An 18,250-nucleotide genomic window follows, 5' to 3' on the forward strand; every position below is an offset into this window, starting at 1 on the left:
TACCCTAGATGGAGAGGCCTGGAGGGGCATATTTGCCTGATTTTCCCTACTGCTGTGATGCAGTTTCACAGCTCTGAGCTCTCCCCTGAGAGGAGGCTTCTTATCCATTCTTGGCTAGTTCATTTTAGTTCCTCATCCTGATCCAGCAAAGAGAAACCCTATGCAGACATGAGTTTCCACGCTCTGCTGTGTTATGCACAGAAAAGCCTGAGATATGACAGGAAGAAAGATCATGTTCCGTAAACCCTGTAAGGTACCTGTGCCGCAGTATGGATTACTCTTTAGAATATGGATCGCCCTCAGACTATGCTGTGCTAAACTTTTTTACTTGACTAGGCACGCAGTCACATATTCTTCCTCTGAGCTCCAGCAGCATATGATCAAGTTTCCAACAGTCCCGGGTTTCTTTAGATCATGGCTTAGTATTCTCCAATCATCCCCTAAATCTGAAGCCCTCCTGTGCTAGTTTATTTCATTGTTTTATTATTAATACATTCTGCTGTCGGTACAAGACTCACATACCCAGGCATAAATGAGCCTGTGTGGTGTTCTTTGCATACAAATGTAGTGTGTCATCTTTTGCTTTGAGGCCAAGTTCCTTTTATGTATGTAAAGATATTACGATATTATTGCTGGCTTCTTTTTAATGAATATTTGCATGCAGATATCCTCCTTTTCTAGCCCAGGAGGCAAGATTATGTAACACTCATATGCATATTGACATAATTAAGAGGCTACCACTGAGAGAACTTGGAAGAGTAGGTTAACCTCTTGGAAGAATCTGCTTGCAAAATGCAGGTCTTTATAGGCTGGCACCATACAGGACCTAGAGTTGTTGCCCTATTGTCTCTTGTCATGCTGAGACTTAGATGAACTGCTAAAGGAAGAAATCCATGTATACTATTGAAAACCATTTTGTGAACATGAGTAAGAAATCCTTGTGCCCTTTCATGTTACTGCTTAGAGATACCATACAACAGGTTACTATGTCCAGAAAGGCCAAAATGAAATGCCAGAATGAATTACTTTGTTTACATCTCTTGAAAATTACTTGTAACTCAGATGGAAATTTATTTTTATTTTTAAACATGAATAGGTACTCATTTTTCTGGGTACCCCTCATATGGCAACCCTAATACAACATAATTTCATAGTACAATTAAAAGCTCAATAAAGCCTTCAGAGATATCTCTCATGTGAAGACTACCTGAAACAGGTAGATTTCCAAGGCTTTTGAAAACACTGTCGTGTGGTAGCCTTCCAGAAACAAGTTGTTATGAAGTTCAAGAGCTGTGAGGTTACCACAGAAAAGGACCTCCCTGAACTAACTGGTGGGCAGACTAGGAGGGCTCTGTTGTTGATCTTAACCTATGGTCAATTTGATATCAACGCTTTAGACAGTCCTTCAGATATATCAAGCCGAATTTGTTAAAAGCTTTAATTATTAAAGCTAGCACTTAGGAATGCATTGGCAAACAGTGCACTTGCTGTAATGATGGTGTTACATGAGCCAACTTCCATGCCCAAGTGGTATTACATGGTCGAGCTGTCAGGACTCTGGCAGCTGTATTTTGAACTAGCTGAAGGAAAGTTCAAATGCAGCCCCAACAGAGAGCACAATACCATAGATTACAGTACCCAGGCCAGGGCATGACTAGAGCATGGATTACTGTGGCTGAGGCAGACCTCTCTCCAGGAAAGGGAAACAATTGGCATACCAGCCAAAGCTGGTGCAGATTAATGAAACACACTCATGTTATGGCACATGTGCCAAAACCCAAGTTGCGCGAATACAGTGTTTGGTGAACAGAGTGGAAATTCCCCATAGGCACGTTGTACGTTTCCCTTTCAACAAAGGAAATTGGTAACTTTACATTGTGGGCATTATGTTTGGGAATTATGATTTATTCCTTGCAACCTATATTTGTGATATAACTGTGGAATAATTAAGCAAAGCAGAGCACTAATGCAATTTCACTGCCAGCATTATTGGAGTTGCCAGATGTTATTCACTTCTTCTATTCAAAGTTCTAATTCACTACCACGTTAGCCTGCCAAGCAAGTGGGGATAGGGGTTAGATGTTACATATTAGTGTGCTTGTGTGGAAAGCTTGACTTAGAAGGTATTGTTGTGCCTCATTTCACTGGTTATGTTTCATTAATCTTTTAATTTTGTACTGGAAGCTAGAATGAAAATTTTGGGGTTTCTGGCACATCCCGGCACATACATTTTTGTTGTCTTTTCAGTGCCAAAATGGCACTGTTAAGATTGTTCATAACCATCATCTTTTATAAATAATGCCACTTCTCTTCCCCCAACCCTGTTTTATTTATTGATTTTTGCCAAATTGGGTTTATTGTTTGTTTGTTGTTTTGATTTGACCTCTTATTTTGGATTTCAGTTTCCTTCAGTGTAGAAGTCAAAATTGTTAAACGGCCTGCAGAGACTATAAGGAGCATGTCCAGGTTTAACTGAGTACATCAGCACCTGATGAAAATTTGTATGGCAAAATAAGCACCTTTGATGGACCATTTCTGCATTCACATAGTATGCCATAGCATCTGATATAGAGCAGGGATGGAAAACATCCTTGGGTCGAGATTTGGATCAGGGACTACATAGCTTCGTTGCTCTGCTACAGCAAGTAATGGTGTTATCATAACGATGAAAAGGGAATTTCAAATGGTGTTTTGAGAAGTCCTGCAGGTGCTGCAGACATTGCTAAAATTCTCTTGTTGTAGTAGCTTGATCTGGGTCATGGAGATTATGCTTGTTTTCTGTGGATTTGTGAAATAGCAGAGGTTACCTGGGATAGTAGTCAGTACTGTACAGAAGAATGAATTATTATGTCCAGGTGTGAAACAGAGTGAACAAATTATAAGCCCAGGAAGAATAGCTTGGTCAGCCCAACCTACAGTTTTAATAACCAATTACAACTGAAGCAAACAAGAAAATTTGGGGCACTTTTATAAACGATACATAGAATTTGCAATAAATTGCATTCTCTTCACTTTTTAGTGAAAGAGAGATGCAATGGCAGACTGCAGGTTTCAGTATGTCTACAATCTATTCTGTAACATTCCACAACAACTGGTATCTGCATTTTAGATTTTGTGTGAATTTTTCACTTGAGTGACGGCATTTAGCTTTTGTGGTATATTTGTGGGAATATTCAGGTGTCAGTGGTAAGCCTTTCAGAAAAATGAGTAATATATAAATATCAAATCTTTCTGTTCCAAAACACCAGATAATCCCAGGAAGTACAGAAGTATGTGTACTTTGTCAAATCATAAGAATACATGGAGAGCTCTGCTGGATCAGATTAAAGGCGAATCTAGCCCAACACCTTTCTCACAGTGGCTAACCAGATGCTTATGGGCAGCTCACAGCAAGGGCATGTGGGAACAGTAGTCTCTTGCTGTTATTCCCCATCCCCAGCAACTGTGTTCAGAGGCTGAGTGCATTTGATCCTGGAAGCAGCGTATGGCTATGAAGACTAGTAACCACTGATAGCCTCCATTAATTTGTCTAATCCAGGTACAGGCAAACTTGGCCCTCCAGATGTTTTGGGACTACAACTCCCATCATCCCTAGCTAACAGGACCAGTGATCAGGGACGGTGGGAGTTGTAGTCCCAAAATATCTGGAGGGCCGAGTTTGCCTATGCCTGGTCTAATTTATTATTTATTAATTTGGGGTGGGGGTGGGGGGTGGATTATGGAGAAATGGTTAGGGGTGCCCTTAAAGAAATCCAGAAATCCCACCACATGACTCTCGCCAATTGTATCTAAGCCATCATCCCATTCCACCTTGCTAAGAACTGTAGCTGTCGGGGGAGAGGGGCTACATCACAAAAATTAAGGGTTTCCAACCCCACCTTTCCATACTAATGAATTTTTAAGCGCTCGAACAGAAACAATATGTTTCTAAATTTTTAATTTTTGCATCAAAATCTGTTATTCTGTATATTGACTTAATTTTGCAAATTTTGAGCATTTTTGGTTTACAAGTGTATGCTTTTTTATTATTTCTCAGAGATAATATTTCCCATGCAGTATGGACCACATTTACTAGATGAGGGACTTATATTCATAGGTACAGTGATATTGCAAAAGAGCAGAGCCTAGTAAGGACATACCCATATCTAATCCAGATTAACACTAGAGAGCATTTGAGGGTGTCCTTCTGTCACAGAGGGCCTGTCCCTATGACAAAACATTCCTAAATAAATTTAGTGTCAGTTTCTCGTGACTGTAGGTGCTGCCCTGAGATGTGAATGTTTCAGAAATAAGACTTATTAAATACCCTTTTCAGATGCTTTCTCAGGGATATATTAAAATTTGGGGCTCTACATGTTTCAAGAAATTAGGATATTGGAAGAATCAGAGGTCTAATCATGACACCATCACCAATTATTGGGCTGTGTCTAATATTAGGCTAGAACTGTTGTATTTATCTCCTTCATACAACTGGATCACACATGCACTAGGCATTATGCACTTGTCCCTGGTGGTGGTGCTCCCTTACTGATCTCAGCAAGTACATTAAAACAGTATATATATTTGTGTATCTGAACGTACATAAAAATCAGGTAATGGATCTTAAAATGCAGTAGAGTTGGTTTTCTACAGCACATTAGTTTTTCAGTCTTTTAAGAAGCAAGTAAACATAATGTGACACAAATCCAGTGAAAATGTTACAGTCAAGCGGAACACATGTCCACCAGTTTAGAGAAGGATTAAATATAATGACCCAGTTAATCCTTAAGAAATGAATGATTCATTCACTGAATTTTGTTCAGATGAAAATGCTGCAGCCTGTGTATTAAAACAGTTCTTATTCAGACCTCTGTTGGGTGGCAATGGGGAAATCCAGTTCATTATCAATAAGAGAGAACTGATGCCTTGATAAAACTACTGTGGTAGTGTGCATGTGTTTATGTATGGCCTAATAAAAGAAGTTGGACATTGAATTTCCAACTCAATCTTCATTCAGACATTTCCTCAGATTGAAACCATTTTCACCGATGTCGGTGAAGCTAGATTCTGTATAAATGTATTTAGGATTATATTTGTATTTGATGCATTTTTTCTGTATGTTCTTCTATAACTTGCAGGACCTGTGCCCATGCTTTCTCCCCTTGCAAACCCCCCTGCTCCCACTTGCACCTCTCACACTGCCCTCCTCCCCACCTTAGGCCAGAAGTGGGGAACTGTTTTGGTTCTGCGGGCTGGATCCTTATCAGGATGTGCCTTGCAGTTCAAATTCAACAACTGACATCATGCTTTGAACTCTTGAAGTTAGAATTTCAATGCACCTTCTTTTCACCTTCCTTTTAGCAGCATGTTGACGCCTGTGGTGTGTTTTGAAGCCCCCCGCCCAGTCCTTCTTCTTGTGCTCTGCCTCACACATCACCTCTGCCTCCTCAACAGGTCACCTTCCTTCCTCTGCCCTCGCTACCTCCTCCGCCCCAGGCTTAGACTTGCCCCGTCTTCCAGTCTTCACTGTCATGTTCTCGTAACTGTCATTCTACTGTAGTGTGCTATCTGTGGTCAGCCACATAGATTGCACCATGATGACAATGTTACACAAATATATATTAGAGCTATTGTCAAAGAGCTCTGCAAGATGCTAACAAAAATTGTTTGGAGATTTTAAACAGGAAACATAAAGAAATATTATACATGTGGTCTGTGCTCACCTTTGATGGAAACAGAATGAAAGGATGATGTCACTAATCAGTGCTTCCAGCTGCCTTTGAGAAGCAATCATATGGTTAACTCAGTAGGAAACAACATGTTGGTGTCCGCTTTTTCCAGCGAAAGCAAAGAGTGAATGCTGCAGGCAACAAGGAACAATAGTGGAAATAAAGTTCAAGGACATCATCATGTTTGCCCCTGATTTAAGCTCCATATTTCATGCTACCAAAATAACTTCTTCTTTTTTTGAAAAATGAAAAATGTTTCCAGAGATGCTAATAGCTGCTTAAGAGCATGAAAACATAAATTTTTGAAGCATGAAATATTTCTCAGGCTTCGGTATAGAATTAAGTCCGTGATAGCAATGAGGGAAGTAAAAGCAATTAAGGTTGCAGTTCTCTACCCGTTCACCAGAGATTAAGTTTACTGGATTCAGTGGGGTTTACCTCTGAGCAAACATGGATAGGATTGTGCTGTAAATGGCTCGGAAGGGCCTGTAAATAGTTAGTAGCACTGTATCCAAAGCTATCTGTGTGCAAGATTCCACTCATACAAAAATTCACCTTCATTTCCTCCCCCTGCCCTCCTCTACCCTGCATCTCCCCACACACTTTCAAACTCTATGGGGGGGTGGGGTTGGTGGACCCTTCAGGGCAGATTTTGGGAGTGCAGAGGGGGAAAGAAAAGGGGGCTCTGTTTCTAGTCTGTTTTATTTGCTTGCTTACTATGAATCAGAAGAGTCTATTTCTAGGAAATCAATATGCCTTTGATTATTTCCCAAAGTATATTCATTGGATTGCGGTGGAACTTAAACTGCACTTGAGCATAACTAATTTAAATTCTTCATTTTTAGCTAAATAGCATCCCTAAATAGCTAAATAGACCCCTGTTGGGTCTGCAGGCTACAGAACTCATGAATCAGAGGAATCGGAGTCAGATCTGTATATCTAAAACTGGAGGATCACGTTGATACTCCTCTGCCGAGCCTTTGATTTTTCTCTCAATTGCCGCTTGTCATTTCCTGCATCAGTCCCACAGTTTCTTTGCTGGTGTCATCGACAAGCTGCACAAGTGACATTCCTTTTCCATTCAGGCACTTTGCCTGCAGGGGGATGCAGTCCAGTAATGGTGAGAGGCAGTTTAGCATGATCGTTGAGCTGGTGCGGCGTTCCTGGTTGCCACACACCCAGCAGTCATGAGCTCTGACTCAGAAAAGTCTGTTTAGCACATGCTGTAAGTACTGGAAAGGCAGACTTGAAGAAGCAAGTGCAGCCTCGGAGGAATGAGAAGAAATATCTCATTTGCAGCCCAACAGCCCTGCCGTAAATCTTCCTCACTTTCCATGATTACTCCCTGACATTCTTTCTAAGCACATTGACAGAAATGTGATACTTGTTTGAAAAAAGGAGTTTTAACTTTTAAGAGTGGTTTTTTTTACTAAAAAAGGTAGATGATTATTAGATATGTATATAATAATCAAAGCTCTAAACAGCTGCTATGGTTGTACAAACTGGGTATAAGAGGATTAAATTGGTGCAAAATAGAAATGCAGATTTCATTTTTGTTAAATCTGTCTTTCACCTGGTACTTCTGGATTCCTCTGTCAAAAATCTGAATCTGTCAGCTACTAGCTAGGCTCATCAGTTTAGGCTATAAGCTAGTGGTTATTTCTCTTATTTATTTGTCTCAGGATTTTTAACCCATTTTCCCACTGCTTCATAAGTTTTTAAAACAACAAAACAATATATCAAGTGAAAACAACAAAAGTGTGAGGTGGAATGGGGTGAGGGTAGACAGTCTTCTAGCTGCTCTCAAGGTACCATTAACAAAAAAGTCCCTTTCTCTATTCTTAGCAAGCGGTTTCTGATTCCTGTTCCTAAGTGGCTTCTGTTTCACTTGTCCCAGATTAAATCAAGGCCAGTTGAAATGTACAGAGTATGCATAGCAGAAATGCTATGCATTTGAAATGTATTTGAACTTTGTAAATATTTATCTCGAATAAGAGTAAACCGAAGTAAAATGACTGGATTATTCTTGCAGCAGATGTGATAGTGCAAGTGTTCCATGTCCTAAAGCTTTCCTCCTTTTTTATTTACAGATGGCTACACAACAGATGATATTGAATTTTACTGGCGTGGGGGTGATAATGCAGTTACAGGAGTGCGAAAGATTGAACTGCCGCAATTCTCCATTGTGGACTATGAACTTATCACCAAGAAAGTTGCTTTCTCGACAGGTTTGTGAAGGGGTGCCACAAAGGAAATGCATCTATCTGCTCGCTGAAAAGCTTCCCATCAGTTGTTTTGGATAGTACATAATGACTAACTGCATGGATCATATAAAGAATAAACAAATGAGCACTGAATAGGCAAACCAATGCAATTTATTCTTTATTAAAATAACTGTGCCGTGTCAGGTGCACTAAACCTGCTGTCCTATGCATGCTTGCCTAGAAGTTAGTCCCATTGAACACAGTACATAAACAAACATGTATACGACTGTGGTGTACATATAATAAATACTTTTGTATTCAGCCAATGTGGGTTGTTGTTGTTTTAAAAGGGTATCAACCTTAATCGACCTGAACAAATAAACTATTTTCTATTTTTCTGCAGCCACTCTCAAAGCTGATAAAAAAGCAAGCTACTTTTCCCATACACTTTCATTATTAAAATATATGGATGGCCTTTTCTTATGCCTGATGACACCATATGGAATCATAATTTGATACTACCCCCCCCCCCCGCGTTTTCAGGGCCAGCCTGCCCATGAGGCGGACTGAGGCAGCTGCCTTGGATGGTGGAATCCCATGGGGTGGCGCCCCTGCCACCACCACTATGGAAAGAGGAGAAGCAGTCACAGCTTCCAGCAAAATCTCATGCAACTCTCGTGAGATCTTGCCAGATGCTGTTGTGCAACCCCGATAAGTAAGGCTTTGGTGGGGGCAGTACATTCCTCAGATAGTGAAACAGGATGTGCAACTCCTGCTTCTGCTACACAGACTTCCAATCCTAGTTCAGTGGGGCTGTTTTTTTGGTTTTTTTTAACTAATAAGCAACACTCAAGAGAACAGGATGTAACTATCCAGACTGCTAATCAAGTCTGATTGCAAATACCACTTTTGCATTTCATGGATTTGTGCAGAACAGTTGTCCCAGTTTGATTTTTCTCAGGAACAGAGATCAGTGGTTTGAAAGTATAAGGATCAGAATTTTGCTCCTCTCACAGGAGGTTTGTGTGGGAGGCCTAAACAAACCTCGGAGCCTAAACAGTTTTAAATATTGCTCTGTTTCTGGTGTTTTTACTTCTCGTCCCCTTTCATTTCCCTTTTCCCAGCCCGGTCTTTTCCACTGTTCACTTTTTTGGTTACACAGGGGCTATTTTGAGTTTCTACATGTTCTGGCATCACCTACCAGGAAGATAATGATGAAGGAGCAGAATCATGCCATAAATACCCAACATGATAACTTGTTATGTTTGATTGATATGACAGCTAGTACAGCATGAATACAACTCTGCTTACCTGAATTTTGTGGCTATAAGTATATGAACCATTTTCTGAGCCTAGCACTTCAGGTGATTTCAAAGTGACCATAGCAAGGTAAAACATGCAAAGGTCAAAATGCAGTATTGGATGCTGAGCTACTGCAAAGCTTAATGGTTTCGGTGTATGCACACCTGTTAGCAAAGGGGCAGTGAACCTTTGCCATCTTTGTTTAGGCACAGATTAAAGAAACTGGCATTTTGTTTGTTTAATAATAAATTTTATTTTTGCCTTAAGGGTGTTGAATTACAATAAAAGTCTCCGGATTGTAAATGTTAACAATGTGTTTGCAGGGCTACAGAACGGAAACTTGACCTTCTAAACATAAATTCTGTTCTAGGTTCCTATCCAAGGCTGTCGCTCAGTTTCAAACTCAAGAGAAACATTGGCTACTTCATACTTCAGACCTATATGCCTTCCATTCTGATCACTATTCTCTCCTGGGTTTCATTCTGGATCAATTATGATGCTTCAGCTGCCAGAGTGGCTTTAGGTAAGCCCTTTTTGCTCAACATATATAGAGTGCTATCCTGTTGTGCCAGCCACCCATAACAGAAGCTCCATTCCTAACATAACATAACAGCCAAATCCAATGGGTGCACAGCTTAACTCTATTATTTACTTTTTGTGCTGTTACGCTACTTCCACTTGTGATACCCATCACACAACAAAGCTCACCTGTGCAGCAGCAGCTCTTCTTGCACTAATGTTACTTTGGCTCTTGCCCATTGAATGTGCTTCCTGTACTAATTTTGGAGGCTGGTCAGGTTTACATATATTTAAGCACTGAAAAGCTTTCTTTTGAATCAGTTTGGATAAAATATTTAGAGATAATTTTAAAGTGAGTAAATCGAAGTAAATACAAGTGCTTCAGCTCAGCCAGATTGTGTGATGTTTTGTGCTGGCGTTCAGCATTGTTGTGTACTACTACCTATTAAATTTACATTTAAGATTCAGAATTTGAGTCATCACAACCCAGCTAAAACAATTTCTTCTCCGAATTAGCTTAAAATCATTGCAATTTATATTAGCACTGTTTACTTAGTGGAGGAAGCCTATATGAGGTGGGAAGTGGGGAGAAATAAAATTAGAAGAACCTATGCCCTGCCAATTCATGTGGAAAGAGTGGGGCACAGGTTTTTCCCACCCCTTTCTAATTTGGTTGGAGGAGCACTAGCGGCAGACATCCCCATTGCCTCACAGAGAGGCTTATAAATCCAGATCTTCCCCTGAGAGAGCAGACCTCTCTTTTCAGGGAGATCCAAAAGACCGTATGGCTTAGGTCACCTTTTCAGGGACCATAGAGTTTTGCAACCTTAGCTACTTTTCTTGCATTATATTTAATCTAAAAATTACAAAATATTCCTACCTTGCTGGTAATTCCTCAGACTATGGGGAGGGTTCAAAGCTGGACAGAAAAAATATTTTTCATGCAGAAGACCCAAGTTCAGTCTCTAGGTTCTTGTTTCACAGGGCTGGGAAAGATCCTGCCTGAACTCTGGAAAGCCTCTATGCCCATCATTATAGAGAAATACGGAGCTGATGAACCAATGGTGTCACTTTGTAGTTTTTACTACGCTTTTACTATCTCAACATGTAGTACTGTCTTCTTAGGTAAAATTTGGGTAAGGTTGAAACAGGATTCTACTTTGCAGGAGTATGGCTTCTTCTCTTAATGGGCATTTCAAATTCCACAAGTAAAATAGTTTACCGAGCTGAATCCTTATAATACCTGTTACCATGGACTTATTTACACCGTAGTATTGCCTCTGGCTACCTTGGGGTAAAAACTCCAGGCAATGCAGACAAGGAATTCCACTGCCTTCAGTCACATGCCCTTGTTGACTTGTCTTGACATTTGCCAAGTCTGTCCAGAGCTGAGAGGAACTGCACCCAACCCCAGGTCTGGGCTTGAAGAGTAGCAAATAGGTTCTACATCTCTGACCATAAAGCAGTAAAAAGCATGGCTTCTAGGATTTGTATCAGGCTTCACCAGTCACACAACTTGATGTTGCAGAGTCCTTTTGTGCCTGAAGAAAGCTCTGAAGCCTGAGAACATGCACAGTCTACAGTTCAGCTTAGGTCCCAAACCTAGACCCCACAATTCCTAGTTCAAACCCTCTTGTCCCTGACAGAAAAATTGACAAGTCACTTTGCTTTTATGTGGGTCTGTGAATGATTACTCTAGATTGTGTCCCAAGGCAGAATAGGAACAGCTCATGAGACACTGGCCTTGTCATGGTTTGTTTACTTTCTTTCAACTTGTGATTCATTCACCCAACAGTTATACACAAATCAGAGGTTGAAAGAGTTTTTGTGTTGCCATTCCAACAAAACTGATAATGCAAACAAATCTTTTTATTTTTTATTTTAAATGAATATTTATTAAATTTTCCAATTTTATATAAAGACAAAAAGAAAAAGAAAAAGAAAAATATTAAAAACAATTCAGTTTCAATAACAGTTTTTCAGTCCCATGTTTCTTTGACTTCCTCATACCTCCCCTTCTTGTTCTCTAGTTCAATTTGTTAATTCAGCAAATCCTCATCTCTTAACATTCCTTTTAAGATATCACCTTATTTTCCACTCAACTTTTTTTTTAAAATTTAGTAACAAAAACCATTATAATCCCCATTATCTTTCTCATAACAGCTGGAGACCACCAAAGTTCAAACCAACATCTTTTCAAAGTTCATTAATTTTATAATATTTCTGTAGATATTCCTTAAATTTCTTCCAATCTTCTTCTGCTGACTTTTCTCCCTGGTCGCGGATTCTGCCGGTCATTTCTGCCAGTCCCATACAGTCAATCAACTTCATTTGCCATTCTTCCAGAGTGGGTAAATCTTGAGTCTTCCAGTGCTTTGCTATAAGTATTCTTGCTGCCGTTGTGGCATACATAAAAAAGATTCTGTCCTTCTTTGGCACCAAATGGCCGACTATACCCAAGAGAAAAGCCTCTGGTTTTTTCAGGAAAGTATACTTAAATATCTTTTTTATTTCATTATAAATCATTTCCCAGAAGGCCTTGATCTTTGGGCACGTCCACCATAGGTGAAAAAATGTACCTTCCACTTCCTTACATTTCCAGCATTTATTATCGGGCAAGTGATATATTTTTGCGAGCTTGACTGGGGTTATGTACCACCTGTATATCATTTTCATAATATTCTCTCTTAAGGCATTACATGCCGTGAATTTCATACCTGTGGTCCATAACTGTTCCCAGTCAGAAAACATGATGTTATGTCCAAGATCTTGTGCCCATTTAATCATAGCTGACTTAACCGTTTCATCCTGTGTATTCCATTTCAGCAGCAAGTTATACATCAAACAAATCTTTTTAACCTCCTGGCGCAGTAATCCAATAAATGATCAGCTACAACAAATGTTGCTTTGTTTTTAATATTCGGTTGGAAACCGCCCAGAGTGGCTGGGGAAACCCAGCCAGATGGGCAGGGTATAAATAAATTATTATTATTATTATTATTATTATTATTATTATTATTATCGTTATTATTATTATTACTGCTACAAACTAATATAGCTGGTCTTTTAAAATTAGTTTACATTAGCAAGCCTTTTGAGTTTGCTGAACTTTGCATTCCAGGTAAGGATCCAATTCTAATGCAAATTTAAACTTAAGCCTCTTCAAGTTTCCATAGCTCTTAAGAAGAAACATTACCTAAAGGAAGGTTGAATGCATTCTCTACTGTTCCCTCGATTCAAGCTAATGTATATTGCACAAGGTCTTCAAGCAAAATTTTTCTGAGAATTCAAACCAGAAGACAACATGTAAAAAAATATTAAGTAAAACCAGCACACTGAAGAAATAGGTGCACTTTATAACCTGTGCGATACGCAAGTGGAAAGATTTCAATGGTGTTGACTTTGAGAATTCGTAGCATTTAATGTTTTTTGTGTGTTTTTTTTGTTCATTACTGTAATAAGCATCACCACCCAAAAACCAAAAAGAAGCTAGTATGGAAAATATTTCTTCTAGTGCTTCTCTGGAATGAACTCCAGCTCCCCCTAATATCTATATCATCTATATCTATATCTATATCTATCTCTATCTCTATCTCTATCTCTATCTCTATCTCTATCTCTATCTCTATCTCTATCTATCTATACACGCACACTATTTTGAATTTTTTGATGCTTCCCCCCCAGGAATCACCACGGTGCTGACAATGACAACCATCAACACTCATCTCAGAGAAACTCTGCCCAAAATCCCCTACGTGAAAGCCATTGACATGTATCTGATGGGATGCTTTGTCTTCGTGTTCATGGCCCTACTGGAGTATGCATTAGTCAACTACATCTTCTTTGGCAGGGGACCACAACGCCAGAAGAAAGCAGCCGAAAAAGCTGCCAGTGCTAACAATGAGAAATTACGAATGGATGTCAATAAGGTAAGTTCCAATGGAACGTGATTAGCCTCTTACAGTTACAGCATTAGACAATTCATTTTCTCCCAAACAGAGCTTTTTTTTACATTTGGTTCTTCTGCTGCACAAGTCCAGTAGGAATTTTATCTTGGCTTTCACCATACAGCCTTTCCAGATGATTTTTTTAAAAAACTAAGCAAAGCAAAACAAAACACCTTATAGTCTTTTTAAATAAGCTTGAACTAGCCCCAAGCCAATGTTCATAATATGATACTTCCAACTTTACATAATGGATGAAGATATAGCATTGTGGAAGGGATAAGATAGTCCATATGCCATGGAAAAAATAAATTTGTGTGTCTGTGCTCTGGACATAAACACACAATGTTCAAAGACCTAAATATAGGGATGCAGTCAGTTCTGCATAGACTGAAGAAGTGGTTTTATAGAAGAGTATTTGATCTAGAGGAGGCCTTTGCTCACAGAACGGGCAGTTTTTGCCTGCTACCTTTACAGTTGCCCATGACACTTTCCAAACTGCTCTAGAACCACCACCACCCCACCCCACCCCGAGCATATTTTCTAGAAGAGAAGGGAAATCAGCAAAAATAGACTTCTCCACATCCATTAGTGGATCTTTACAAAATATTTTATATCCACCCAAAAGAAACAAATGGCTGTGATGGCTTTTTTAAAAATAATCAAAGCAATGCAAAAGTTTCATGAGATGGTGGGAGCATTAATGTATAGACAACTTTGTTAGTATTCACTTTTTTCTATTTTCAAATTTTGATGTTCTTGTGTCCCACCCTCAACCCCAGCAAATATTTATTTGCTGCTGTTGTTTTGTAAAGTGGGCGGTTGACAGTAAAATACAATAGCAATAAACATTCAATAAATGCCACAATAAATTGGCATTTTAATAGTAAAGCAGTCTAATAAGATGCACAGCACTACTAAAAGCATTAAACACATCAAAAGTGTCACAAGCTTATAAGAATTGGTTTTGCAAATTCTTTCTAGAAAGTGTTGCTGATCATTCTTCTAAACAGACCCCCATGATTCTCTAGCATGAATTCTCTAGCTTGTTAAAAGTCTAACACAAGAGTGTAGCAGCTGAAGGAAATAACTTTTTCCCATTTAACATGGTGTTGTGCAGTGGTAAAAAATGCAATATTCCTACATTGGAAGAAGATCCATAGATGCCTGGATCCTGAGCAACCAATTGTCACAGCTGTACACTTATTTATTATGGGGGGAAAAAACCCAAATCATCTGGAAAGCCCTTGAATGCCTTGGGCTTTAGATACACTGTCACTTAGTGGCATTTTCCTCTTTCTGAAGCTTGATTTACAAGATAGATTGTATTCACTATAGGCTTTGCTGTCATCTGTCAGGCAGAAGGTTTGAAGACTTTAAAAAATTCATGAGTTTTCCAGCTGTTCCTCAGAGGAACAATCCAAAATGATGGCTAAACTACGACGTGCTTGAAAGCTGTGTGATACTCTATAACAGAACCAAAAGGGGGTATAAACTTGACAGAGAATACGGAATCAATATAAGTATACTTACATTTTTATAATGTCAGCAAAAGCATCATTTCAGCAAATATGGCATGGATTTATTTGTAAAATTGTATAGATGTAAAACTTGAAATATTTCATAGAAAATCGTGTATTTTTTAAAAAAAAAAAATCCAAATTCCATGTCGTATTTTCTCAAATGTGTGAAAACGAGGGAGAAAGAGTTACTGTTGGATTCACACGGTTCTGGGCTAGACGTTTTGGTATGTTTCTGGGGTTTTTTCCCCCCTTTATGCAAAGACTTCCCCTCATGTAGTGGAATGTCCCCTCCCTCTTCTCTCCCTATGCATGCTTCTAAATCTGTTTTGGGATTTCCCTCAACTCCCCCAAGCAGATTGGGAAGGAGCACAAAGAGAGAAGAGGAAGGGAGAAGTCTGTTGTGCAAGCAGAAATTATTGTGAATGGGAGTACTTTGTTGGATACAACCCTTCATTTCACTGTTCCCTACCTGCAGCTTGTTACAATAATGGTACTATGGTAATTTTGCTTGACTTCTAGTTGCAAATAAACAGAGGTAAACTGCATAAAAACAGGAAGCAACCATCACAGTAACCTTATCTTTTCATAGTGGTGCTCAAAAACAGTTTATATAACACATACATACAAAAAACTGTATTGGCATGTACATGTCTGTTTTTAAAATCTTTTTTTCAACATTTCAAATAATAAAACATGCCAAAAATGCCTGAAGGTTCTTACAAAGAAAACCAATGAATAAAGGTGGGTTAAGAATTAATTTTGGGCACATGCAGATTGAAAAAGAAAAGAAAATCTGTTGTTCCTTACTTGAAGTTTTTTGAAAGTTAAATAATATAATAAAATGAATAGAAATCATTAAGAGAGCAGCTGTTGACTATGTGATAATTTGTAATATGGATTGTGCTAGAAGTAAGTAAGAATATGAAATGCAGTAGTATTAGATCATAAAGACGCATCAAGAATGGATTGTGGGAAACCTCTTAAACAAAATTGTATTAATTTGGAATTAATTTGTGTAATTGGGTTAACATTGGAAAATCTATAAAAACGATTGGGAAAAAATGATTAATTTTTGGATATTACATATTTGCTGCCAAAATTGTAATTTCAAGTTTTATTTGGGGAAATGTGGAAGCCATTCACTCATAGAGCCATTTCAAATATTACATTTTCATGCAAAGGTTTGATCTATAAAAAGGTTTTCTCAATGATACTTTATATGTATCAGCTTTCCAAAGAAGAGGGAAAGGAACTCCATTTCCATACATGGTTCCTTTCTCTGTGCCTAGGCTGTCTCCTTTTAGACTGTGGCTGATGGATATTCCTTACTTGCTTATTTAATATATTTCTACCTTTTGTAAATTAGACTTGGGGTGAATTATAGTACAACAAGATATCCAATGAAGATAGAAGCATAAATAAATAATAACAGAAGAGGATGTATAAAAAGAGAATAGGGCTGTCAAGGTTCAGGAACACAGAGCAGACCACACAAAATAAAACATGGACGGTGTGAAATGAGCATATGTAGGGCAGCAGTTCCACAATTTGAGTGCTGGGACAGAGAAGGCCATCTCTTCATTGGCCTCTTGCTAGGGCACTCAGAGGAGGGCTTCTAGGGAAGATCTGAACCAATTGTTTAGTTGCCGTTGTAGAAGGTGGAACTTTGAAATATACAGGTATCAGGCTTAGAGCTTTAATGACCAAGACCAGTATTTTGAATTGAGCCTGAAAACAAACTGGGAGCCACTGAGGATCTTTTAACATCGGTGCCTACTTGTCCCTGCTTCCAGAGGCCCATGGAAGTCAGTGTGAAGTTTCAGGTGCCAAAGGAAAATGATTTCAGAACTTTATCTCCAGAGATGAACCAACATTTTAGATACAACCAAGTGTTCCTCCAGTGTATCATAGGGCATGACAAAACTGTTGTGATTTTTTAAATCAAAGTATCAGTTTTTGTGGTGCTATCAGTTGTCTGATGTTTCATAAAAGGTAACTTGCAACATTTCTTATTTTCTAAGAGGTCACAATTCTCACTCTTCAGAAAACCCTTCTTGGAAACAACAGCAGCATAGCTTCATTTATTCTTTCAACATCCTTTGTGGGTAGCTTGGTGCAAGTATAAATTTCCCTAAATCCTGAAGGGCCCACCTGATCTGTCTTCTCCATCTGGCCTGAATTCTCCCAACCCTTCTCTTTTCAGTACTGTAAACAGCACTATAGTGAATAGGGCTTAAGTCAATGTGTGAGGAGGGAACAATGTCCACAAGCATACTAGTCCTGCCTGTTCATCCTCCTCGTTGTCGTCCTCTAAATGTTCCTCAGTGGCTGTCCGCATCAGGGAGACCTGTATCTGTGGAGGTTCCTTCATGTTTTGGAACCCTCGTTTTGTTGGTTTTTAAAATGTCCAGAAGCCTCCATGAGTACAGGAGTCTTCCCCACTGCCATCACAAATAGGGCAACAACCATGAGGATGGAGGTGCAGCTAGAATGCCTGATTTATGGTTTCACATATCAGTTTCAAGTGTAACCATGGTTGGCATGGAAGCTATAGACAAAGGAAAAGGAAGAGGAAATCAAACAGGAGAGGAAAAGAACTGTGCATGCCAAAGGGGTGTTTCTCAAGCTCTTAAAAATTATAAAGAAGGGTATCAGTCTCAGGTTTTTTTGATTACTTTATTGTTAATGTTTCTAATGCACCTTCCATACCAATGAACCCCAGGGTGCTGTATAATAATAACACCAAGAAAATACCAGAAGTAAATTATAACCCATTAAACTGATAAAATCTAAAAGACAACTGCTAAAAAAGCAGATCAAATGCACAGGCAGACAAGAAGCCCTTAACTCGACACAGAATAAATTGCAAAAACAGTCAAGTTTTGGCCTAATACCATTCCAGACAAGCCTATCTGAATTGATGCTGTGGATCCTCTCAACAGTGTCTCCCAAAATATTTTTGTTATTTAATTTTTATAACCACAGTCAGTCCCTAAAGTTCTAGCTCCAGACAAAAAACAAAAAGCAATCTACTCAACATAATGATTGCC

General features: G+C 39.0%; 1 protein-coding gene across 4 annotated transcripts in view; it reads left to right on the plus strand.

The window, feature by feature from the left end:
• The window catches only part of GABRB2 (gamma-aminobutyric acid type A receptor subunit beta2), a 103,849-nt gene that overhangs the window by 71,591 nt on the left and 14,008 nt on the right, over positions 1–18,250 (plus strand). For all 4 annotated transcript variants that reach the window (XM_083597197.1, XM_083597198.1, XM_083597199.1 and 1 more), the window contains exons 7-9: positions 7,799–7,936; positions 9,585–9,737; positions 13,418–13,662. In XM_083597197.1, coding sequence (XP_083453323.1) covers positions 7,799–7,936; positions 9,585–9,737; positions 13,418–13,662 — 536 coding nt within the window. The remainder of the gene's footprint in view (positions 1–7,798; positions 7,937–9,584; positions 9,738–13,417; positions 13,663–18,250) is intronic.

Source organism: Podarcis filfolensis (assembly GCF_964270895.1).
Source record: "Podarcis filfolensis genome assembly, chromosome: 2".
Taxonomy (NCBI): domain Eukaryota; kingdom Metazoa; phylum Chordata; class Lepidosauria; order Squamata; family Lacertidae; genus Podarcis; species Podarcis filfolensis.